We start from the raw sequence: 25015 nt of genomic DNA, 5'->3' as shown, positions 1-25015 counted from the left end.
TAAAACGATATGTTTCATGTCATGTATAATTTGCCACAATAAAACAAAAAGGCACAGTAATATCTCCTTGACCTTCTTCAGTGTTCTCCAGGGCTGCTCCCTTTTGGTCTGCCTCTTAAATATTAGGATTCAGCAGTTTTGTTCCTTGGTTCTCTCCTTTCATTGTCCTGCCCTCTTCCTCTGGGGAATCTCATTCAGTTTGCTAATGAGGACTGAACTTAAATTTTTAGCCTAAACTCTCTCCCAAGTGGCAGACCCAGGTTACTGCGATTACTTGAAATCTCCACTTGGATATTCCACTAGCTCTTCAATCTCATCATTCCCCCACTCAACTCATCCTCTTCCTCCCGGAGCAGTTTATCCTTCTGTCTGTTTTTAGCCTTCTGTTTTCTACAGCCACAGTTTCCCAAACGAGACATTCGGGCATCTCTCCCCTTTTCCCACCTCCGGTCTCTCACTAAGCCCTATTTTTCTCATTTTATCGTGTACAATGTCCCACCACGTACCCTACAGGAAGACTAGGCTGCTAGCCTGGCCCTAAACTGAATTCTGTGCTTTGGAAATCTCCTGCCTGGACTATTTTAGAATGACTTTCCTTGCTTTGATCTCTTTTCTCTTCACCCTCAAATTCTCTACTCCTTCTACTTCAAGACCTGAGTGAAAGTTCTCCTTCTCTCGAAGGCTGTTCTCTTCCCTTTGCAGTCAGTTCCCTTCTCTCTAGCACAGTCATCTTTCTGTCCTTCTTGCCTGGGAAAAGTGTTCTCTCAGATCAGTGTAAATGAAATAGTTTTATAAAGCATGTTGCAATTCATCGCAATTGCTCGTTTACTTGTCTGACAGTCTCCTCCACTAGACTCTAATCTTTTTAGAGGTGGGGATTGTGTCCAGCTCCCAGCCAGCACCCTGGTCCACGGTAGGTGCTCCTTAAAGAGCTACAGTGTCTGCCTCTATAAACTTGAGAGAACTAGACATTTTTTCAACACTTGAGATTCAAACACTTTTCAGAAGAGTCGATCCATTTTATGTTTTATTCTCTCTTTGCTGTTAGATTCTGCTAAGTGACTCTCACCTAACTGCTCAGAGCCTTGTTCTAATTGTACTTCCCTCCAGTTTTTTTGTGGCTGCTCCAGATGCTTTCCTGATAGTTCTTATTTCATATTTTAGTGGTTTTAAGCTTAGGAAAGTTTAAAAGTTTAGGGGCACATCTAAATATGGATATTGCAACACAACCTGGATACAACCTAAGGATTGAAAAAAAATCCTACGGGATCCCTAAAATTAGTGCTTCAGGGTGTTTAAAGTTGCATCACTTTTTTATTGTGTGATTTAATGATGACCTTAGCACTTTATCAAAGCAATAAATCACGTGTTTTAAAAATTAAAATGACCTGCAATTAATTTTATTTTTTTAAATCTTGGGTCTTTTTGTACTATAATTAGAGACTGTAGGATTCCAAAGAAGATTTGGAGTTAATGTTTCTGAATAAATGCTACCAAAAGAGAGACAAAGACTCCTAATTACTTCAGTCTTCTTAATACTAGTTTATTTTTGATCTGTTGCAAATAGCATAGCTTCTTTATCAGTCACGGTTCTCCAGAGAAACACGACTAATATATATTTCAGAACTAATACATATGTATATTTATATAATGTTTGTGTGAGCAGGGCAGCTTCATTTAGAGTTGCTGAGACTGGAGAGACAACAGGAGTGAAGTGGAGCAAAGGGAGTCAGGATGTACAGGACCAAGGTCCCCCAATATTTGTGCCAGATAGTTGGGGCACCTGACTGTTATTTCTGATTGCCCCTAAAGAGCGCTCTGGGACCCAGTTTCAATGTGGGCAGGGGTTCCCCCACACATCTTGGACACCAGCAGTGTGTCCTACAATTCAACTTAATTCTGACACTATCTACCTGGAGATAGAATCAGATTCCACAGGTTAAGGGCTCAAGTCTGACAAGACTGTCCCCATCCGCCACTTCAGATGCAGATGTCAAGCCCAGGTTGTTACCTGTAGTTCTGAATAACTCGTTAAAAATTAAAGGCTCCCTCTATTCCCTCTTTGAATTTTATTTATTTATTTATGGCTGTGCTGGGTCTTCGTTTCTGTGCGAGGGCTTTCTCTAGTTGCGGCAAGTGGGGGCCACTCCTCATCGTGGTGCACGGGCCTCTCATTATCGCGGCCTCTATTGTTGCAGAGCACAGGCTCCAGACGCGCAGGCTCAGTAATTGTGGCTCACGGGGCTAGCTGCTCCGCGGCATGTGGGATCTTCCCAGACCAGGGCTCGAACCCATGTCCCCTGCATTGGCAGGCAGATTCTCAACCACTGCACCACCGGGGAAGCCCCTCTATTCCCTCTTTGGATTCAATTAGTTTGCCAGAGTGTCTCACAGAAACATTTTACTTACTAGATCACTGGTGTATTATAAAAGGATGTAAATCAGGAACAACCAGGTGGAAGGCATGTGGTAAGGGTACAAAGCTTCCATGTCCTCTGAGCACCATTCTCCCAGCACCTCCAAGCTCTCTGAACCCTGTCTATTTGGTTTTTTATGGAGGCTTCATTACCTAGGCATGACTGATTAAATCGTTGGCCATTGGCAATTGATTCAACCTCCAGCCCCTCTCCCCTCCCAGAGGTCAGAGGGGTGGGATTCAAAGTTTCAACCCTCTAATCACAGAGCTGGCTTCCCTGGCAACCAGCTCCCCACCCCCCGCCCCCCGCCCCCTCCCCTTCTTTGGTTACCTAGGGCTTTCCAAAAGTCACTCATTAACATAAAAAAGATACCTTTATCATTCTCACTCTTAGGAAATTCCAGGGGTTTTAGGAGCTCTGTGCCAGAAATGGGGATGAAGGCCAAATATATATTTCTTATTATAAATCATGTCACAGCCCCCATATTAATATTTTTACCCCCAAAGCTTAAAAAATATGAGTGCGACTTCTGATCAAAAGAGAAAGTATTTAGGGAATTCCCTGGCGGTCCAATGGTTAGGACTCGCCACTCTCACTGCCGGGCCGGGCTCAATCCCTGGTCAGGGAACTAAGATCCCACAAGCCTCCAGGTGCGGCTAAAAACAAACAAACAAACAAACAAAATTTTTGAATGCTTTTAATTCTTACAGCTGAGTATTACGAATGCTCTTCTCCCAAATTATTTTATATATAAATATATATATACATAAATATGTAAATAAATATAAAGAGATTCATTTTAAGGAATTGATTGTGGGGCAGGTAAGTCTAAAATTCACAGGGCAGGGGCTTCCCTGGTGGCGCAGTGGTTAAGAATCTGCCTGCCAATGCAGGGGACACGGGTTCGAGCCCTGGGCCAGGAGGATCCCACATGCCGCAGAGCAACTAAGCCCGTGCGCCACAACTACTGAGACCGCATGCCACAACTACTGAAGCCCGTGCGCCTAGAGCCCGTGCTCCGCAACAAGTCACCGCAATGAGAAGCCCGCACACCGCAACAAAGAGTAACCCCCGCTCGCCGCAACTAAGAGAAAAGCTCGCGTGCAGCAGCAACGAGACCCAACGCAGCCAAAAATAAATAAATTTATTAAAAAAAAATTCACAGGGCAGGCCAGCAAGCTGGTAACACCGAAATGACTCCTATGTTACAGTCTTGAGGCAGAATTCCTTCCCTTCCAGAAATCCTCAAGTTTTGCTGTTAAGGCTTTCAGTTGAATGAGGCCCACTCACATCATTGAGGGTAATCTCCTTTACTTAAGTCTACTGATGTTAATCACATTTTCAGAATAACTTCACAGCAATATTTAGACTGTTTGACCAAACAGCTGGATACCATAGCCTAGCCAAATTGATCCATAAAATTTAACTGTCACGGCTACCCTAGTATATTCATTAGCATAGGATGACAAAAAGCCATAGTCTAATCATTCATTGTGTCTCTAATTTCTCCCACAAAACAGCTGGATAGAAAGTCAAAGAGAAGTCTACCAAGGTAGTCCTAGTGGAACTTTGGACTACTTTGTTACAAGTACCCTTTGAGCAGCTACCTTGGAGCTGTATAATGTTTTTATTTAAAAAGGTATTGCTGGGCTTCCCTGGTGGCGCAGTGGTTGAGAGTCCGCCTGCCGATGCAGGGGACACGGGTTCGTGCCCCTATCCCGGAAGATCCCACATGCCGCGGAGCGGCTGGGCCCGCGAGCCATGGCCGCGGAGCCTGTGTGTCCGGAGCCTGTGCTCCGCAACGGGAGAGGCCACAGCAGTGAGAGGCCCGCGTACAGCAAAAAAAATAAATAAATAAATAAATAAATAAATAAATAAAAAGGTATTGCTGTATTATTTTTATCTTACCCTACAATTTGGCTTCCAAGTTAGAACATTTGCTTGAGAAAGATAGTTAATTTTGAACTTAGGCAGAGTTCAGGGTATTGAGCTATAGATGGAATGTTTTAGGATTTGCTAATTTCCATGGTTGAATAGTTTGTGTACTTCCTTTAGATAACCCCTTCCTTATCTACAAAATAGGAATAACATTTACCTCGTATTATTGTTGAGAAGTTTAAACAATGTACTGATGTGTCTAGTACAGTGCCTCATATGCAGTCGGTGCTCCATAATTGTTTTCTTCACTCGTCCTACAATAGTTCTCATAACTGCCACCAGGGAGAACCTCTGAGCAACAGCTCCTTGAGCTCATGCACTAGCTAAGAAGAGGAAACCTCTTTCTTTGTTGCTGAACTTTCCATGAAGCCTCAGCATCTCATTCTCTTTCTTTTGACTCTGCAAGACTGCAGAAGTAGAAAGAAGATTACTTTCCCTCCATTTTCTCTCATGCATGCATGTATGCATTCATTCATTTGTCCATTCACTCAACAAACCTTTACTGAATGCCTTCGTGCTCCAGGCATCATGACAGGTACTGGAGATACAACACTGATCACTTACTGTGGTCTTTGTTCTTCAGGGGCTCACAGAAGATGATAGGGTGACCAGGATTGCTGACACAAAAAACCAGAGAGGACAGAAAGAGGTAGGTTTAGGGTCTACTGGTAGTTTCATATTTAATTGTGGAAAGGATAATGATGTCACCTGTAAGCATCCAGTAAATAATATTTTATAGCTTAAGAAAAATACCACATACTAAAAGAGAGAAAAAGAAAACAGTAGATGAAAAAATATCTTAATAACAAAGTATTTGTCAGTTATTAGTGTTGGCATTTATATTATCCATCCATTATGTTCTATTTGTTAAATGGACTGGTTTAAACTACTTAAGTATCACTTAGAATAACAAAATTAAGACTTAGGAGAACAACTTTTGCTTTAAAATTTCTGCTGCTTTGATAATCACAGCAAATTAGGAATGGTGCTAGCTAACCTTTGGTGTGGCCTTATGATGGGTTTAGCATTGTTGCTAAGTAGTGCAAGCATTCTGTCCTTCAGTCCTCAAAATGACTTTATGATCCCCATCTTGGGAAATGGGAAAGCTAAGGCACAGAGAGTTTGAGTAGCTTACTTAAGGTCGCTGGTAGGATCAGAGTTTGAACCCTGAAAGCCTGACTCCAGAACCCTTTGAACTACCATCTTACTGGGAATTTATTTTAACTGTCCTAAAATACTGAGACATCACTATGAGCATGCATGTAGTCAGATTTTATTTTATTTAAAAAAGTAGGCAATGCTCTTATGTGGTTCAAAATTTTAAAGGTATAAAAGGATATGCAGTAAAAAAGCTTGCTCCAAACCTCATCTGCCAACTACTTACTCCCCCTTCTCACAGGCAACCAATAAGTCATGCATATATTCATTTTTCCCTCTTTTTACATAAATGGTAGGCTACTATGTGACCCATTTCATATCTTTCTTTCTTTTTTAAAAAAATTTATTTATTATTTATTTGGCTGTGCCAGGTCTTAGCTGCGGCACTTAGGATCTTCCTTGTGGCATGAGGGATCTTTAGTTGCAGCATGCGAACTCTTAGTTGCGACATGTGAGTTCTATGGCATCCCTGTAGTTCCCTGACCAGGGATCGAACCCGGGCCCCCTGCATTGGGAGCATGGAGTCTTAGCCACTGGACCACCAGGGAAGTACCTCATATCTTTATTTTCCCCCTTAAAAATGTATCCTAGAGGGGCTTCCCTTCCCTGGTGGCCCAATGGTTGGGAATCCACCTGTCAATGCAGGAAACACCGGTTCGAGCCCTAGTCTGGGAGGATCCCACATGCCACGGAGCAACTGGGCCTGTGCGCCATGGCTGCTGAGCCTGTGCTCTAGAGCCTTCGAGCCACAACTACTGAAGCCCGCGCGCCTGGAGCCCGTGCTCCGCAACGGTAGAGGCTGCCGCAATGAGAAGCCTGCATGCTGCGACAAAGAGTAGCCCCCCTCACTGCAGCTAGAGAAAGCCTGCACACAGCAATGAAGACCCAATGCAGCCAAAAATAAATAAATGAATACATACATAAATTTATATTAAAAAAATGTGTCCTAGAGGTCTTTCTATATTTTTACATAAAGTGCTTTCTCTTTCTCTTTTAACGCTTGCCTAGTTTTCTATGGAATGAATGTCCCATAATTTATTTAATCTGTCTGCTATTGGACATTTAAGCTTTTTCCAAACATTTGTTTTAACAAAAATAATTTTGTATTTCTCAAATCATGAGTATTTAATAACAGAGATTAATTTGTCTAATCTGCACGTCTTTAAATTTATTTTTAAAATATATAATACATTTATATGCTTTAAAATCCAATATGTATAAAAAATATTGTGAAAGGTCTTTTTCCCCTTCCTGTCTGTCTCCAACATTTCTGCCATAGGCAGTCTACGTTATTAGTTTCTTGTATATTCTTCCAGATAGGTATATGCAAGCAAGTATGTACATATATTTCTCCCTCTTTTTATACAAATAGTAGCATACTATACATACTGTATCTTGTGCTTTTTTTTTTTTAACTTAACACTAAATCATGAAGATCTTTCCATACCAGAATTTAAAGGAAAATTTCATTCTTTTTTTACTCCCAGCTACAGTAGTGTTCAATTTTACAATTGCTCCAAAATTTATTTAACTGGCTCCTTGATGGACCTTTACCTGGTCTTCAAATCTTTTGTTTTTACTAATAATGCTACAAAGAATAACCTTATCAAATATAATTTTACAAGTGTACAAATAACTCCGTAGGGCACATTCACAGGGTGGAATTGCTACCTCTGGGAGCATGCACATTTGTAATGCTGATGGATATTGCCAAATTACCCTTCAGCTGTATCAGTTTGCACACTGGCTGGCAACCTATGAAAGGGCCTGTTTCCCATACTTTCCTGAACAGAAGATACGACCTGGGAAATAGTATTTCAGTATAGTTTTAATGTGAAGTTATCTTTTATGAGTAAGTTGAGCATTTTTTTTTGTATATATATATATATATATATATATATATTTTTTTTTTTTTTTTTTTTTTTTTTTTTTTTTTGCGGTACGCGGGCCTCTCACCGCTGCGGCCTCTCCCGCTGCGGAGCACAGGCTCCGGATGCGCAGGCCCAGTGGCCATGGCTCACGGGTCCAGCCGCTCCGCAGCATGCGGGATCCTCCCGGACCGGGGCACGAACCCACGCCCCCAGCATTGGCAGGCGGACTCTCAACCACTGCGCCAACCAGGGAAGCCCCGTCTTTTCCTACATTTAAGAACCATTTGTGTGGGGCTTCCCTGGTGGCACAGTGGCTAAGAATCCAACTGCCAACGCAGGGGACATGGGTTCGAGTCCTGGTCCGGGAAGATCCCACATGCCACGGAGCAACTAAGTGTGCCACAATGACTGAGCCTGCGCTCTAGAGCCCATGCCACAACTACTGAGCCAGCAAGCCACAACTACTGAAGCCCGCACTCCTAGAGCCCGTGCTCTGCAACAAGAGAAGACACCTCACACCGCAATGAAGAGTAGCCCCTGCTCGCCACAACTAGAGAAAGCCCACACACAGCAACGATGTGTGCAGCCAAAAATAAATAAATAAAATAAATTAAAAAAAAAAAAAGAAAGGAAAGAACCATTTGTTTGACATACACTCTATCAGTATCCTATATCATTTTCTATTTTGGTGGTGGTGTTTTTCTAGTAGACTTAAAGGAACTCCTCATATGTTAGGGAAATTAACCTTTCATCTCTGGTTCAAATTGCAAATTTTTCCAACTTTTCATTTGTCTTTTGACTTGTACTTTTTTTTTAACATCTTTATTGGAGTATAATTGCTTTACAATGTTGTGTTAGTTTCTGCTGTATAACAAAGTGAATCAGCTATACATACACATATATCCCCATATCCCCTCGCTCTTGTGTCTCCCCCCAACCCTCCCTATCCCACCTCTCTAGGTGGTCACAAAGCACCGATCTGATCTCCCTGTGCTATGTGGCTGCTTCTCACTAGCTACCTATTTGACATTTGGTAGTGTATATATGTCCATGCTACTCTCTCACTTCGTCCCAGCTTACCCTTCTCCCTCCCCGTGTCCTCAAGTCCATTCTGTACGTCTGCATCTTTATTCCTCTCCTGTCCCTAGTTTCATCAGAACCATTTTTTTTTGTTTTTTTAGATTTGACTTGTAATTTTTTTTAATGAAGAATTTAAAATATTTATATGGACATTAATCTTTCCTTGTATGGACTCTAGATTTTTTTGGGGGGGCGGCATTATATTGATAATTAGATTGACATCTTTAAAACAAATCAGAAATCTGAGAAACTTTATAGTAAAATAAAAAAGAACCCAATGAACATAGAGCCATATTCTTATATAAGGTATATATAGTGTGTACATGTTCTGTACATGTTGTTTACTCTCTTTTTTGTTCAAATAAACATTGCAACATAAAGTATCATGGCTTATTGAATCATTATTACATCCATATGGAGCCTCTAGATTTTGTGTTATGCTTGGAAAGGCTTTTCCTAATCCAGGATTATAGAAGAGTTCCCTCATAGTTTTGTCTAGTACCTTTAAAATTATATTTTAATTTATCTGGTATCGATTTTGCATAAAGTTTGAGCTTTATTTTATTTTTTTCCAGATGGCTATCAGTGGTCCCAATAAAATACTATATCAGTTAAAATGCTTTCAGCTGTGATTGTAACCAGCAAAAAACAGCTTAAGCAGTTGGTACATTTACCAAGTCACACAACAAGAAATCTGGGGTAGGGTTTTTCCAGAGTTGGTGAATTCAGTGATTCAACAATGATTTCAAGGACCCAGATTCTTTCCACATTTTCAGTGCGTTGACTTCATTCCTTTATTCAGACTAAAAATTTGAATTTTTAGTTCAAAGGGCTTTGTCTCTTCTACATTGTCCTCAAAACAAGGTTAGTGCTATAAGAATTCCATTTATGTCGATAATGACGCTTTTGTAGCACTGAACATATTATTATCAGATTTGCAGAATATTTTTCACATTGCAAATTAACTGAAGTAGGAATCACATCTATCAAAAGTTTCAGCTATTGTGTCCAATACAAGAAATATGACATTGTCATTCTAATGGAGGCTATGTATGTGGCTTCCCTCTGGAGTGGGATTTGACAAAATTGGATACAACTTTGATGGAATTGGCCAAGAACTGCCTCAGCTTCTTACCCAATCCTGCAGCTCACGTGCCTCTGAACTTAGGCATCTGTTTTTCCCTTGAGTTACAGTGAAAGAAGCATCCCTGCTCCAGCCAAGGCCAAAGGCCAATGCTTCCACATGGCTGTGTATCTTCAGTTCTTCCCTTGCTCTCATTTATCATCAAATTCTTTCTCTCTACTGCACTGCTTCCATTAGCAGTCTAACATGTCTCTTGGTGCTCCAGTCTCCTGCAATCACCACTTCATTTCTCTTCCCCACTCCACAGAAAAATTTCTGAAAGCCAAGTTTAACTTGCTACCTTTTTGTACTTGCCTCCCATTCCACCTCAACACACTTCGTTCAGGCTTTCATTACTCCATTCTACCATCCCCACATTGATAAGAGACAGTTCCTATTAAGGCTGCCAGTGTAGATGTCCGTGCATTCGGACTCTTCTGATTTTCTTATGACTGGCCTGGTAGCTTTCTCAGTACCTTTTCTGGCTGCAGACCTCTAGCAATGCTCCAGGCTCTCTACCTGCACTCTCTCCTACAGCCACGCTTTAAATATCATCTATTTATGGATGACTTCCAAATCCACACCTCTTCCCCTCTATCCTGAGGTCTAGACTTATTTACCTAATTACCTTTTGGCATTTCCACTTAAGTATTTAATAAAAATGTCAAACATAACATGTCTAAAGCAGAACCAATTATTTTTCCCTTCCTCCCAATTTATTCTTCCCAGAGTCTTTCCCATCACAGTAAACGGCATCTTCATTTGCCCAACTGCCCACACGCAATTATCAGCAAGTCCTATAGGTACTTAACAAAATATGTCTTTAGTCTGGCTACTGCTCTCCCTTCTCCACTGCTACATCCTAGTCCAAGTGACCACCGTCCAGCCTGGATTACTAGGATAGTCTAATCAGTCTCCAGCTTCATCTCTTTTTCACCTTGGTCCATTCTCCATACAGCAGTCTCAGTGATTTTTCTAAAATGAAAATTAAGTTATATGACTTCCCTCCTCAAAACTTTTTAAATGGTGTCTCATCACCCTCTGTGATGAAACTCAACTCCTTTTCCTGATACCCAGGGTTCTGCAGTGTGTGGTATTTGCCCACCTAACCTCATCTCTGTCCATTTTATCCCCTCTTCATTCCAGCTGAAGCACTATGGCTATTTTTCTTTCCATCAAGCATACCAAGCTTGTTCCCATTTCAGGACATTTGCACTTGCACTTGGAATATTCTTCCTCCTTATATTTGTGTGGGTGTGTCCTCATCATTCAGGGCTCAGCTCACATGAGAGTTCTTAGAGAGTCCTGTGCTGAGTACTCTACTAAATCACTTGTGTCTTTCCCCACCCTCTGTCATTCTCCACCACAATATTCTATTTTAGTATTTTCAAAGCATCATTTATCAGGAACTGAAATCTTATTTATTCATTGACATGTTAATCATCATTCTCCACTGGAATATAAATTATTTTGAAGGCAGAGACTTGGGCTGTCTTATGCTCTGCTGTATTCCCATTATTTGAAACAGTTCCAAATATTTATCAAGTAGTGGGTACTCGGTAAATGTTTGTTAACTGATTTATTACCCCATCTTTGTTCTGGGCAGTCACTTTACCTCTTCTGATCTCAGTTCCTTCAATATTAAGATGAGGAAGCTTGAAGAAAAGGATACCTGAAATTCCTTCTGTCTCAGTCTGCAATGACTATGTCTTAAAACCTACAGTAATTACAGGAAAAATCTTGTTGTATCAAAGATTTGTATCTCCTGAAGAACATTCTTTTTTTAAAATTAAAAAATTATTTATTTTGGCTGCTTCTGGTCCTAGTTGTGGCATGCGGGATCTTCGTTGTGGCACGTGGACTTCTTAGTTGCGGCATGCGAACTCTTAGTTACAGCATGCATGCGGGATCTAGTTCCCCGACCAAGGATCTAACCCAGGCCCCCTGCATTGGGAGCGCAGAGTCTTACCCACTGGGCTACCAGGGAAGTCCCATGAAGAGCATTCATTTATTCATTCATTCATTCATTCAACAAGCTTCTTCTGAGTGCTGACCATAGCCTGGTACTGTTCTAGGCACTGGAGGCCAAGTCATTGCCATCAAGATTATAGCGCATCAGTCTCAACAAACAGAAAAGCTAGAAGGTTAATGCTATCCTTGTTCTCCAGCTGATTTTCTACTGATACTTCACTTTCACAACAGTTTTCTCAATTTTGCTTAGTTTGTCTACACTGGGCTCCCTTTAAGTTAAAGTTATTATCACTATTACCATAGTTAATTTCCAAGAATTCTAGGATAAAGTGACATAATTTATGTGGCTATAACTTTAATAATACCATGTAAAACATAGCCATTAAGGCTGCAGATTTTCTGCCAATCTGATTTAGTTTTTTTTTTAAATTTTAATCTGAACTCTGCCATGCTTCCAAATTTAATTGCAGCTTGACTTAAACTAAAATTTTGAATTTTATGAATCTAATTTTTTAAAAAATAGATTAATAAGGAACAAAATTCGTATATATTCAGCTCGAGATGTGCAGAGGACTGCTAATTCTCTTGCCAAAATTTGAGCCAGCTGGTTTTAAATTTGAGTTAGAATTAGTGTATATGTAGAGCCAATCATTAATCAAATGTCTAGAATGAAAATAAATCACTTTCAAAACTGTAGAGAATGAAAAATGATTAAGAAAAGAAAAGCAAATTGTGCTAACTGCCATTTGTTGGCACAGGCTACAAATCACTCATAGAAAGCAATGTCTACTTATATTTGCTTTAATCAATTATATAAAGAGATATAGTATAGCTATATAATGTTTTAATATTGCATACAAGCACTATATTTAAAGCACTATATATTGGTCAAAATGCTTTTGGTTGGGAAGGAAGACAGAAATCCAAACTTACTTAAACAAAAATGGGGAATATTTATTGTTTCACGTAACTGGGAAAGCCAGAACTCAACTAATGTAATGTCATCAGAGAATTCTCTTTCAATCAGGGGCTCTCCTGGTAACTAATGTTCACTAGCAGCTCAGGATTCATATCCTACCAGTTTATCAACCCAAGGGGAAAGGACCGGTTCTTTTTCAGTAGCTACAAGAGAAATCCTGGGCAAGATTCTGACTGGCCCAGTTTGGAAACAAACTAACAAAATGTGTTTCAAAGGTCCTCACACTCCTAGATTACTCTTTTTCTCTTTCAAAACTGTTATTCTTGCAGTGAGCTGATCTTAGCTAAATTTTAGGAGAATGTAATCTGATTAAATTGATTCACCTTAAGGTATTTAAAATGATAGCTTAATCATTTGCAACTTATCAATAAATGAACTGATAATTGGTACAATGTCAAAATAAGAAAAGGACTTAAGGCAGTGTGGATAAAGACAGTTTTAATCAGGTTCACTAAATCATGCCAATATAGAAGGATACATTCTTTCATACACAAGGCATAGAAATCTGGACATCTCTGCCCTTCTCCTCACACTATTTGTGAGTGCAAATATTTGGCGGTGTATTGGGAAGATGCTGTGAGAGTGGTCTGTCCTTGGAAAAGAAATAATAAAACTAAGCTTGTATTTTTTTTTATCATCATGTACAGAAATTCTAAACAATATCAGTGATGTAATATCCATCCCCACCTTGATGGACCAGTCCCACTGTTCCTGCATCCCCCTGGGGTTCCTTGCCAATACTTCCTCCCATCTCCCCATTCAAGCATGCCAGAATAGAAGTCAGAGCCCTGGCATATTACTTTTCACAACTATTGATACATGACTAGGGGAATTAATGTATTGGTGACTTGCATTATAAAGAAAAGAGTGAACTGAGACTGCAAGAGGAAAAATTCAAGAGACAGTGCTTTACAAAATGGATTATAATTAAGGTCAAACTGTGTGTTATAAACAGTAAGTATAACCTTAAAATATAAAATAATTGAATTAGCCCCCCAAATAAATTTGACAGGAAAAATCTATTCTGGAAGAACAATTCATTTGTCAGCTGAGCAAAAGAAGCTTATAAGGAATAGCTGAATAATGCCAAATGTCTGTTAAACTAATTTAAAGGCAAGCATATGAATTTGATTTGGATCAGTGTCTGTCTTCCTTGCCATGAAGCCCTGGCTCGGGAGGGAGTATCATTGCTGGTCCAGCAGGTGGCACTCTTTTCTTTGTGCACTAGTACTAAACTAACAACTAACTTGTCCAAGTACAAGGTAGTTTAGAGTCCCGCCTTCAGAAGAACCCTATAATCTGTTTATCTATGGCAATAATATGGTTATAGATTTCACAAGGGCAACTATGCTGGTCTGGTCTTTGTCAAATTTTTTTCTTAAATCAAAGACTTGTTTTATTATGGTACACGGACTGGGACTGATGTGAGGGGGTGGATGTAGTGGGCAACCACTGCCCTGATTAGCATCAGATGTCCATCCCGATGGCCATGAATGTGCCAAAGGTGCCGCCGCTCTGCATCATGGTTTTCCTGCCACCGCCCATCAAACCCCGACCCCGTATTCCGATCCTGAGACAGGAAAAGATGCTGAAGAGTGCCCCCGCCGCCATGCCCGCCGTGCAACCCATCACAAAACCCATCTTCACGAGGTGGAAGCAGCTTGGCTGGAACTGTGCATAGGGACTCGAGGCCACCAGCATCTCGCTTGTGGCCTTGGTCACTTTTGGTCTTTGTCAGATTTGAAGATTGGTCCATACACATCTAACTGCCCCACTGGGTCTAGAGTTTGTCATCCTTAGTTTTAAGCCTTTATCGGTTTCTGTTAAAATACTTTGACTTCTACTCTATGTCTAAGGTCTTGCACAATGCTGGAGGTCTACATAAAATTGTGATGATTCATATTTGAAAAGCAGGTTGAGCAAAAGTAATGTTTCTCAATTTAAAAAAATATTTTTCTAATAAAAATTCCACACATCCTTGGAGCTTCTGAAACTTCCCCTCAGGAATCACTGATGAGAAGAAGTTGGATTCCATCTTCTACATATTCTTTCTAGAAAAGATTTTATCCAGTTAATTTTCTACAGTTTGTTTACGAAAACAGATTTTTGTGTCTTTCAAATATACAATTAAAACATAATGGGCACATCTTTTCCCTTTAAAAATTGATCCTAATGTCCTGCCTCCTGGAAAGTGTGATTTGCTGGTCACAAATTAAAGGTACTGTAATAAGAACAAGAGTAAAAAGAACTAACACTGATATGTTAATAAAAGCAAATAATAACCAAACAGTAAAACACCTTTTCATTTATTACCTCTTACCATGCTAGCGTTTAGAGAGTGCTAAATATGTGCTAGACATATTCATATGTAATAAGTGCATTACATATATGATCTCATTTAACTTTCAGATACCCAATTTGAAGAAAAGAAATATAAAGCTTACAAACTTTATTTCCCCAAGTCATGTGGCAAGTCAGTATCAGAATGAGGATTTCTAAAGCTTATACCCCTGAAAAAGACAGAACGTATTAGAGTATTGCAACAATCTTGTTAGTAAGTGAAGGAGCTTCATTAAAAAAAAAACAAACAGTTCATAAAATGACTTTCAATAGTTAACCCTATTTTGTACAACAACCTATAACAGATATTAAGATTAGGCCTTCTTTAGAAATTGTACAAAGAGGAGAGGGGAAGAGAGTGTTAAGTAAAGATGGGAGAGGGTCAGAGACAAATTGATTTTATAATTTGCCTATGTTTAGCACAATCTTCAAAGAAGATTATTCAATAAAGAACATAAGGAAATATGTTTTAATAAGCCAAATGTGTTTAATTTGCAGTGTGTGTTAAACAGGTAAATGTCTTTAATATATATAAAGCTCTTACAAATCAGTAAGAATAAGAAATCAATAGGAAAATGGAAAAGTATAACAATAGCCAATTCAGAAAGGAACACATATGGCCAGAAAATCCATGGAAAAAATAATTAACCTTCTTGTTAAGAATTTCAAAATTAAATAGAACATTATACCAATTTCAACTCCCCAAATTGCCAAATATTAAATGGGATAATGAAAATAATAATAATAATAAAAGATATGCCAATGTCCAATGTGATTGAGGAGTAGGGAAATAGGTATGCATCCATTGCTCGTAGATAGGTGAATTAATTTACATTTATACAATGAACTATCATGGACCTATATCTAAATATTTAGATGGAAATATTCCAGATGAAAAATTATGATACAGATTACAGAATACATATAGAACATCATTTCATTTTGATAAGTAATTATAAATGAATGTATATATAGTTATAAATTATAATTGCATATACATTTGTATGTAAATTTGTAGGAATCTACATCAAACTGGTGATTGGGGTTATCTAAAGATATTGATGTTGGGATTTGGGTGAATTTTCCAGCTTTTTTCTTTTTGTTTATCAGTAGTGTCTAATTTTTCTATAGTAAAACCTGGTTACTTATGTAAATAAACAAAAGCAAGATTCAAAATAGAAGAAGCAGTATTGTGGTTAAGAGGATGAACTCTGGAGTCAGGTAAGCCCAGGTGACGGGTGACCTCGATAAATTCCTTAAACTTCTTAATCTTGGTTTCCTCACCTGTAAAATGGTGATAATAATAGTGCCTACCTCAGTGGGGTTTTGTGAAGATTAAATTAGACAGCTGATGTGACCTACTGTTTATACTTACCAGTCAATCAAGTCATTACAGAGTTTATACTCCAATATTACAGGGAAGTACAAGGTACTTGGGGAAATGCACAGTTTGAGATTGTCCCTGCTCTGTAGGCAGTTAAATTTCCAAATAGACAGATGTCAGTAACTCAAATGAGAACATGGCAAACAAGGGGTTCAAAGTTCTATGACATGCAAGGGAATCCCAAGACACAGACACATTTTCAATGTGCTAAATGTCTATTAAACTAGTTTGTTCCTTTAAAAAAAGTTAATTTAAATGGGCAAATTATATCTCAATAAAGATGTTAAAAAAAGGTAATCATTTTAGTATGTGAAACTTACCTGAAAGAAATGGTCTCAAGAGTATTTTAAGACCAAAAACACTGATGCAATACAAAAACTAACATTGCAAAGGAAATTTTCTAAACTAGCTGATTTGAATCATATGAAGTTGAATCTGGTTCATAACGTTATTGAACTGCTTGGAGACTCATTTTAGTGTGTGATTAATAAAATGATTCCCACATAGGATTTGCAAATATTAAATACTATGACTAAAATAATGAATTCCTTAGTTTTTCCTGTAAACCGATTGGGGAAAAAGAGCTTTATTTGGGGAAAAAAGGGAGCAGAATTTCTTGCTTAATGTAACATCAGTGATTTTCAAGGTCCAATTAAAATACACTTTCTCTAGAAAACTGCCTCTTTGACCACTCTGTCCTTACTGATAATAACAATCCTAGTTTCCATTTACTGAACACTTATTATGTTCCTCGGAATATGTTAAGTGCTTCACAGACCCAATCAAATTTAATTTTGACTGTACTATGAGGTAAGTGTTATTAGCTCCATTTAACAGATAAGGAGACTAAGACAGGTAAGTTAAGAAACTTGACCAGGTCACATGGCTATTAAGTTATCTATCAGGTTAGGATTCCAAGCTGGAACTGTCTGGTTACAAAGCTTGTTAATAAGTACACCATACAAAGTCCTTCCTTGTATCTTGTTCATTCTGTGAATGTTACAAATGAGCACAGAATGATAGATCAGTGTCATCAGTCTTTTCTCAGTGTATTCCCAAATAAGAGCTAAAGAGCTAAGACAAGCTTAAACTGTACTCTGGCAGGAGATCCAGACTTGTTTTCTTTAATAACAATAACAGTATTCTGAGGCATAATTATAGCAATTTATATAATGAAAGGAATTATTACTCTGAGAAAATATACTTAATAGAGCCAACTAGAATATTGAGAAAAGAGTTGAACATTGAATTGTTTAAATCATTGAATAGTTATCTGGAAATGCTGTTTATCCACTGAGATCACAGCTTTCATTGACTGCAGATTCTTATATTTTATATTTCACGCATTCACTTATTCAATAGCTATCCACTGAGCACCTACTATGTGCTAGGTGTTGTTCTAGGTAGGCATTTAAGATATATCAGAGAACATAAAAATCCCTGCCCTTAAAGAAAAATAATAATAATAAAAAAGAAAACAAATAATTTTTTTAAAACCCCAAGAAACAACAGTATCAACAAAGACAATCCCTGACCTCATGGAGTTTCCATCTTAGTGGGGAGAGACAGACAGTGAAATATATGTCAGATGATGCTAGGTGATATGAATAGAAATAAGAAAGGGTAAGAGGCAGAGAGATGAAGGCTGGTGTTTAAATAGGGGGTTAAGAAAAGCCTCTCGGAGGTGTTAGCATTTAAGAAGAGCTATGAATGAAGTGAGAGAATTGGAGAGTAAGCCATGTGAATTACCTGAGGGAAGAGAAATCTAGGTGAAGAAAGAGCATGTGCAAAAAAGGCCCTGAGCTTGGTGTGTCCTAGAAGAGGCAAAAAGGCCAGTAGGGCTGGAATAGAGAGAGCAAGGGGGAGGGAGAGTGTGTGGTAGATGAGGGCAGAGAGGAAGTCCTGCTGAGTGTCTGTGATAGACTTTGTGGTTTTTTCTCTGAAGGAGGGAGACCAGTTAGGAGGCTATTGTAATCATCCAGGTGAGAAATGATGGGGTTGATAGCAGTGGAGGGGATGAGAAACGGTTGGATATTGGATGTATTTTGAAAGTAGATTTGAAAGGATTTGCTGATGGATTGGAACGTAAGGTGTGAGAGACTGGGTGTGAGGTATGAGAAATCTTTGTGCTAAAATGCTAGATAATTAACCTTGGAGGGAAAAGCCTTCAAAGTCCTCCACATGCCTGGTTCTTGTGTGAACAGACCATTTGACCTTGGAGGTTAAGTCAACAGGAATCACTAAAATCTGACTGCTAAGAATAGGAAGAAATGAGTGGTGACCCTTCTACCAAGCTGGTTCTTGTCTGGGAGAAGCTGCCAAGCTAAACAGTGGTTGTGGGAAAAGAACAAGTGCACTTTCTAATGAACTATTTCTAGTTTGCGGAGGGGAGGAACCGAACCTAAAGATGTTAAGAGCAGACTCTGATCAAGGCCCAGCCTTCGGTTCTCCCTAGCTTTTTCTATTTCTCTCTTTTTTTCCCTTCATCCCCCACTCCCTCCTTGGTCCAACTTCTTGGCTGCAGGAAGGGACAGTTTACCACTGGTTCTCAAACGTCGACAGGCATCAGAATTACCTGGGGTGCCTGTGAAAACAGATTGCTGGGCTCCACTCCCAGAGGGTGTGTGTGTGTGTGTGTGTGTGTGTGTGTGTGTGTGTGTGTGTGTGTGTGTGTGTGTGTGTGTGTGTGTGTGTGTGTGTGTGTGTGTGTGTGTGTGTGTGTGTGTGTGTGTGTGTGTGTGTGTGTGTGTGTGTGTGTGTGTGTGTGTGTGTGTGTGTGTGTGTGTGTGTGTGTGTGTGTGTGGCGCGGTAGAGATGCCGAGATTGTTCTAACAAGTTCTTAGGTTATGCTTGAGAAGAACTGTTGCTTCCGTACCAGAGAGGAGGGCGTGCAAAGCAAGGAGCTCTGGAACTCCACCTTGTGAGATGTGAGGGGGAAGGTTCCAGCTCACAGAGGTTTCCAGTCGCTAGGGACATTGTCCTCTTACCCCAAGGTGAAAATAAGAAGCCAGCGAAGAGAAGAAGCGGGAAGTAGTCCTTCCAGACCAGACATCCCCTCGGAGCTCCCCAGTGAAACGAAGGCGGGAAGACAGCCCCGGGCCGGCCCACAGATCCTCAGAGGGCGCGGACCCGGAGGAGGCGCCCCAGAAGGCCGCGCCTCTTGGAGGAAGTTTGCCCTTTAATTGCAGAGCTCAGATCTCCGTCGCATCAACTTCCAGGAGCGGGCAGCGGGCGCCGACGGGAGTATCAGTCCCTCCCGCCCAGGGACTGGGTCAGGCAGCCGCGGCGTTCAGCGTTCTCCCGCACCGTCGCCATGGGCGGCTCGGCCTCCAGTCAGCTGGACGAGGGCAAGTGCGCCTACATCCGAGGTACGCCCGCCGTGGGCTTCCCGGGAGCGCGACGCCCGTCCGCCCGGAGCCTTGGGCCAGGCTGGGCCCCCGGGTACTGGTCCCAGAGGGGGCGACCCGAGCGGCGTCCGCAGCGCCCCTGCCCGCCACGGCCCGCCACGGCCCGCTCTCCACCGGCGTGCGCGGGGATGACAGGGGCGCACGGGACGCTCAGCCAGGGTTCCCGCAACCGGACGGCAGCTCGGCCCGCGCGCCCTGGCCCGGGTGGGGTGCGGGGCAGCCAGGGCGAAGGGGCTGGGGGTGCTTAGGGAGGCGCCGCCGGGCGGTTGGGAGACGCAGGTGCAGGTTGTGGAGAGGAGGACCACCCAGCTCCCTCCACTCGGGCCGCCTCGGTGTCTGTTCTGCACACCCCGCCCCCGGCCCAGCAACACCGCGCCGTCCTGTACCTGGCATTGGGATCAGTTCTGAGCTCTTTCTGAACTTGCCGCAGAGAGAACAGTGGGGATGTCCCCTCGCTTCTAGAGATTCCCCTGGGGATTCCCGGCATATAAGGCAGAATTTCCCTGGCCTGGTTTTGTAAGACGCAGCGTCGGCCACAGCTTTACTTGAGCTTCATAGTGTCACTTGTGGGATGATTTCATCAGAGGCAGAAAGGACAATGTATCAGGCCCCCAGGTTGTGCGGTTCCCTTCTCTTCCCGGGGGTGAGAGGTTGGGGAAAACCGAAAGAGGAACACTGGCATATTGGGTAACAGTTGCTAAAGTTGTTTATGGGGAGAAACTCATTCGAGAGCCTTTCTGGGATATAGTGATACAGTAAAGAGTGTGAGGCAGAAGAAAACAAAACCCAAACTGAGCTGAAACTGCAGGAAATCATGATTCTTTATCTCCTGGGTGTAATTGGCCTCTTTCTCTTCCCTCCCCCGCAAACCTTGCCGACAACCACTACCTAACAGTTGGTTATCTTGTGAATTTAGTGTTTTTCTGGCTTTACCCTAATTCTGCAAAAAAAAAAAAGTTCTTTCTGGTACCTCTTTCTGGCCCCTGAACCATTTCCTAAGAGGAAAGCATTTATTTAGTGTCCTTATTCCAAATTTGCTTTCAGTCGCCACAACATTTAAAACCATTTAAAAAGGATATCAAATTAGGGCACTTGAGAGCAATTTAACTGATTTTCCAGACTCTGCTCTGGTGCTTTGAGAGGTAGAAGATCATCAACAACCCTTACTGTCGGGGAATAAAACTTGGTCAAGTATCCCTTTGCTGTTGTTTATTTAAAATGGGGGAAAGATGGATGATTTATTTACATTAGAAAAAGAGCTAAACCAAGTCTGCCTTAATCTTACAAATTTGACTACATGCTTGTTATTTACACCAATGTGCAGGGGACTGAAAGAACAATGTACTAGAACGTTGTGAGAAGGGGCTTGCATTTAATTATTAGCAAAATATGTTTATGGCATTTATTTTATAAAACTTTGTTTCACTAAAAAGCATAGAAACACATCAAGTTGCAGCATGGCCTCTACGGTAATCAGTGGAAGTCCCGCAGTGTGAGGGGGTTAACTTGCTTGAAGAACACTTCATGGTTATCATGGATGTTGCTGCTGATGCAAGCATTGTACTCATGTGATAAGAAAATGTGTTACCTTTTTCATTCTGAAATTAAATTATGACATACAAAAATATGAGCTATCTAGTACACAGTAAGGACTTGTAATAAATGCATTCCGAATGCATAAAACTATGAGCAGATTGTGTGACAGTCATTATATCCTCTAGTCTTGTTCAGTTATATCTCCTCATTATTTGTTTGGGAGGGCACTTTCAAGGTATGTAGGCGTGGAGGGAAGAGAAGAGTTAAAGTTAGAATACCTCCAGAGAAAATGAGAAGTTGCCTCATTTGAGAATACTAGTCTTGCCAAAAAGAGAAAAGAGCACTGGAAAAATGCATGGTGGTGTGAATTGTTAGTGCATGAGCAAAAGAAGTTCATGAGGCTGTGATTTCCTGATGGTTTTGAAGCCCCAGATCCCTGAAAAAAACCATAACCCTGTCTTCACTGCTTTGCCCATCCGTTAGCCCACAAATATTCTCAAGCTTTGATTTAATTGTAAGCAGAACAATTGAAAGTATGACAGTAAAGTTTAAGCACGATTTTATAACCTTTCTCATAAAGTAGCCGCCAGTGAAATATAGATTTGAAAGCTCCTGTAGCTGAGAAAATAACTTTCTTTCAAGCTTTATAAACTTTGCCAACATGGAGAATAACTAGTCAATACATTTGGAGTGAATTTTGCTAACTTAATCTTGTACATGTTATGAGCAGCAGTATTTCTAGTAGGCTAATGATTCTGTATCAGCACTTACTTTTGGCCAAATCATTTAACAGCTGTCACTTGGTTTGTGTGCCTCAAAACTTTGTGTTAATAGTGATCTTTGTCCCATGGATATTTTGAAAGTACGTTATTTCTTAAGATTTGGTAAATCTATAGGTAAAGGGGCATCAGAAGTGTTAAAGGAGTTACTTCATTTCTAAAGATGTTAGTTTTGAAAATTAGTACCGCGCTCATGTTTCTTAACAACAGAATACATTTTGGGGATGTGTCTATAAGTCTTTCAGTAACTTCCCTTGATGAGATGTTGCTATTAATAAACAATACTAAGGCCAGCTTGTAATCACATGGGTAGTGTCATCTGTTAGCCGTCAGGAATGCTTTTAGCAGTGACCTAAAAGGGTCTTGCTTTAATGAGAAAGAAACCTCATAAAATCCGGGCATCAGTGGTCAATTTAGGGCACTTTTCTCTTTTTCTGCCCTGTGTTTTTTTCCTTTTAAACTTTTGGTATGCCTAAAAGTGAACTACAGCTTCAAAAAGCACAGTGTTTTCCTGTTAAAGCAATAATTTTATTTCCTTTAAAAAATTACCATTGAATTGTTGATGAATCAAAAGAAAACAGACTTGAAAACTCTCTCACATATGTCCTGTGGAGGGCCGGAAAAGTACTGGAAAATCAATGCTGCGGCTGAGAACTGAGGGATACTTGGGTTCTTGGGGGTGGGCTGGGGGATGCTGGAGGACACCTGTAGGCCTGGTAGCAGCAACTAGCAGTCAGGAAAACTGTTCTTCTCCTAGACTTACTATCGCAATGTCAGCCACACCTAACCTGTAAAGCAGCTTCCTCTGAAATAGTCATCAGTGAGCTGATGCTTATAAAGTAAGAAATGAGTTTCAGCTTAAAAACAACATGTATTTCTCTCAGAGGAATTTTCTCATATTTATACCATAAGGGTTAACTTAGGTGGCTGTATGTGAAATTTATGCTGATTATAGTGTCTGGAGTGAAGTCTCCCTAGACCAGGTAAATGGAAGATAGGGAGTTTGCAGTCTACTCAACCTAGATGCGTAGTTATTTGTCCACACATTTGCTTGTTCTTCAGCTGTAATTTATTGGTAGGAGATGGGCAAAAGAACTGGTCTGATGTAATCTCAGAGTTCAATTTATCTCTAGTAAAAGTACAGTTGACCCTTGAACAATATGGGGGTTAGGGGTGCTGACCCTCGGTACTGTCGAAAATCTGTGTATAACCTATAGTAGGCCCTCCATAACTGCGGTTCCTTGCTATCCATGGGTCCACATCCACGGATGCAACCAACTGTGGATCATGTAGTGCTGTAGTACTTACTATTGAAAAAAAGTAAGTGGACCCACGGAGTTCAAACCCATATGTTGTTCAAGGGTCAACTGTATATTGTAATGGAATTTTAGGATACAGAGTGTGGTAGACATTATTAGATGCCAACCCAGCATCCTTTCCCCATTCCTCTTTCATAACAGAGCCCCAGTTTTGTTAGGGCAGCCCTCTGTTTCAGAGAGGCTAGCCCCACTTATGGCTTCTGAGAGATGGGTGCGGGTTGGTCCATGCCTATCATGGTGGTGTGTTCTTGTCAGTGATTGCAGTTGACCCTTGAACAACATGGATTTGAACTGCATGGGTCCACTTATATGCAGGGTTTTTTCAGTAGTAAATTCTGCAGTACTATATGATCCACAGTTGGTTGAATCTGGGCATGTGGAGGAACTGCAGTTACTGAGGAACGCATATATGGAGGGCCAACTGTGCAGAGGGTAGGCGCCCCTCACACCCATCCCACCCTCATGTTCAAGGGTCAGCTGTATACAAGGCATGGGATTGTGATGAAATCTGGCCACTGAAGCTTTTTTTTTTTTTTTTTGGCTTCATTGGGTCTTTGTTGCTGCGTGTGGGCTTTTCTCTAGTTGCATTGTGGTGCGTGGGCTTCTCATTGCGGTGGCTTCTCGTTGTGGGGCACGGGCTCTAGGCGCGCGGGCTTCAGTAGTTGTGGCACACGGGCTTAGTTGCTCTGCGGCACGTAGGATCTTCCTGGACAAGGGATCGAACCTGTGTCTCCTGCATTGGCAGGTGGATTCTTAACCACTGCGTCAACAGGGAAGTTCCTGTCCATTGAAGCTTGAAGGGAACTTTGCAGGCTGCTTCTAAGAAAACTTTCTTCCCTTTTCAAAAGGAGACAAAGGGAAGAGATGTATTCTTTATCTCCTTCTTTTGGATTTTGTTGCATCTGAAATGTGATGCCTGGAACTGCTGTTTTTATCTTGTTGAGCAGGAGAGGCACTAGCTTAAGACATAGGCAACACCTGGAGCAGTGCCAGGCTGAGGCAGTCTCCGAGAGGAGAAGCTGGAGCCCAACAAACCTCGCTGATTGCCTGCCCTACTCTTGAGTACTTCTTGTTATGATAGATACTAAGTCCTCTTTGAGTTGGGCTGGTAGAGACTTCTAGTTATCGCCTAGTATAAGTCTCTCTTGCTTTTTAAAATAATAGAACCTCCAAATGTTAGCTGGCCACATGAACTCCTAGAATAAAGATATTTCCCAGTCTCCTTTGCAACTAGATAGGGTCATGTAACTGAGTTTTGGCTAATGGGATGTAGGTAGAAGTGCTGTATGCAGTCCCCAGAAAGTGACCTTAAAGGGAAAGGGTGTGCCTTTCTTTGTCCTGTCCTCCATACTGCTGGCTAGATTGCGAATGTGACTGGAGCAGCCATCTTGGACTATGGCTTGTCCTTTAAGAAGGAATTCATGCAAAGTGGAATAAGTGGACAAAGGAGCCTAGGTTCCTGAGGACTTAATGTAGTAGAACTTACATACCAGCTTTGGACTACTTACCTCTGGACCATAATAAGGGAGAAATAAACTTCTATCTTACTTAAGCTAGTGTTATCTGTGCTATTACTGTTATCCACAAACTTATCCTAACTAATATAATTTTCTTCTGTTATTTATGGCCCAAAGCATTCTAGCCAGTACACTAAGTGCTGCCTTACTAGGTCCCCCTCAAGAAAAATTAATCCAAAGAAAGTAGGAAATGGGT

The 25015-nt window shown here is 40.9% G+C and overlaps 2 protein-coding genes across 2 annotated transcripts in view; one reads left to right on the top strand and one right to left on the bottom strand.

The window, feature by feature from the left end:
• Positions 1–13916: 13916 nt before the first annotated feature.
• Positions 13917–19349, bottom strand: LOC308610197 (reactive oxygen species modulator 1-like). The gene is made up of 2 exons (XM_081223532.1): positions 19249–19349; positions 13917–14588 (listed from the first exon to the last, which is right to left on the bottom strand). Exon 2 carries the CDS (start codon positions 14236–14238, stop codon positions 14005–14007), a length of 234 nt encoding a protein of 77 aa, XP_081079658.1. The 5' UTR covers positions 14239–14588; positions 19249–19349; the 3' UTR covers positions 13917–14004.
• A 120-nt stretch (positions 19350–19469) lies between these two features.
• The window catches only part of NIBAN1 (niban apoptosis regulator 1), a 160627-nt gene continuing 155081 nt past the window's right edge, over positions 19470–25015 (top strand). Inside the window, exon 1 of the mRNA XM_081223507.1 lies at positions 19470–19629. Within this exon, the coding sequence (XP_081079633.1) occupies positions 19575–19629 (55 nt within the window). The 5' untranslated portion in view covers positions 19470–19574. The remainder of the gene's footprint in view (positions 19630–25015) is intronic.

The sequence above is a fragment of the Mesoplodon bidens genome (assembly GCF_964165515.1).
Source record: "Mesoplodon bidens genome assembly, chromosome: 2".
In the NCBI taxonomy this organism is placed as follows: domain Eukaryota; kingdom Metazoa; phylum Chordata; class Mammalia; order Artiodactyla; family Ziphiidae; genus Mesoplodon; species Mesoplodon bidens.
Note: the sequence above shows the minus strand (reverse complement) of the source record. Positions and strands in the feature narration are given on the sequence as shown.

Excerpts from the sequence above, each read along its gene's own strand:
- LOC308610197 (XM_081223532.1), bottom strand. The coding sequence starts at position 14,238 with ATGCTGGTGGCCTCGAGTCCCTATGCACAGTTCCAGCCAAGCTGCTTC.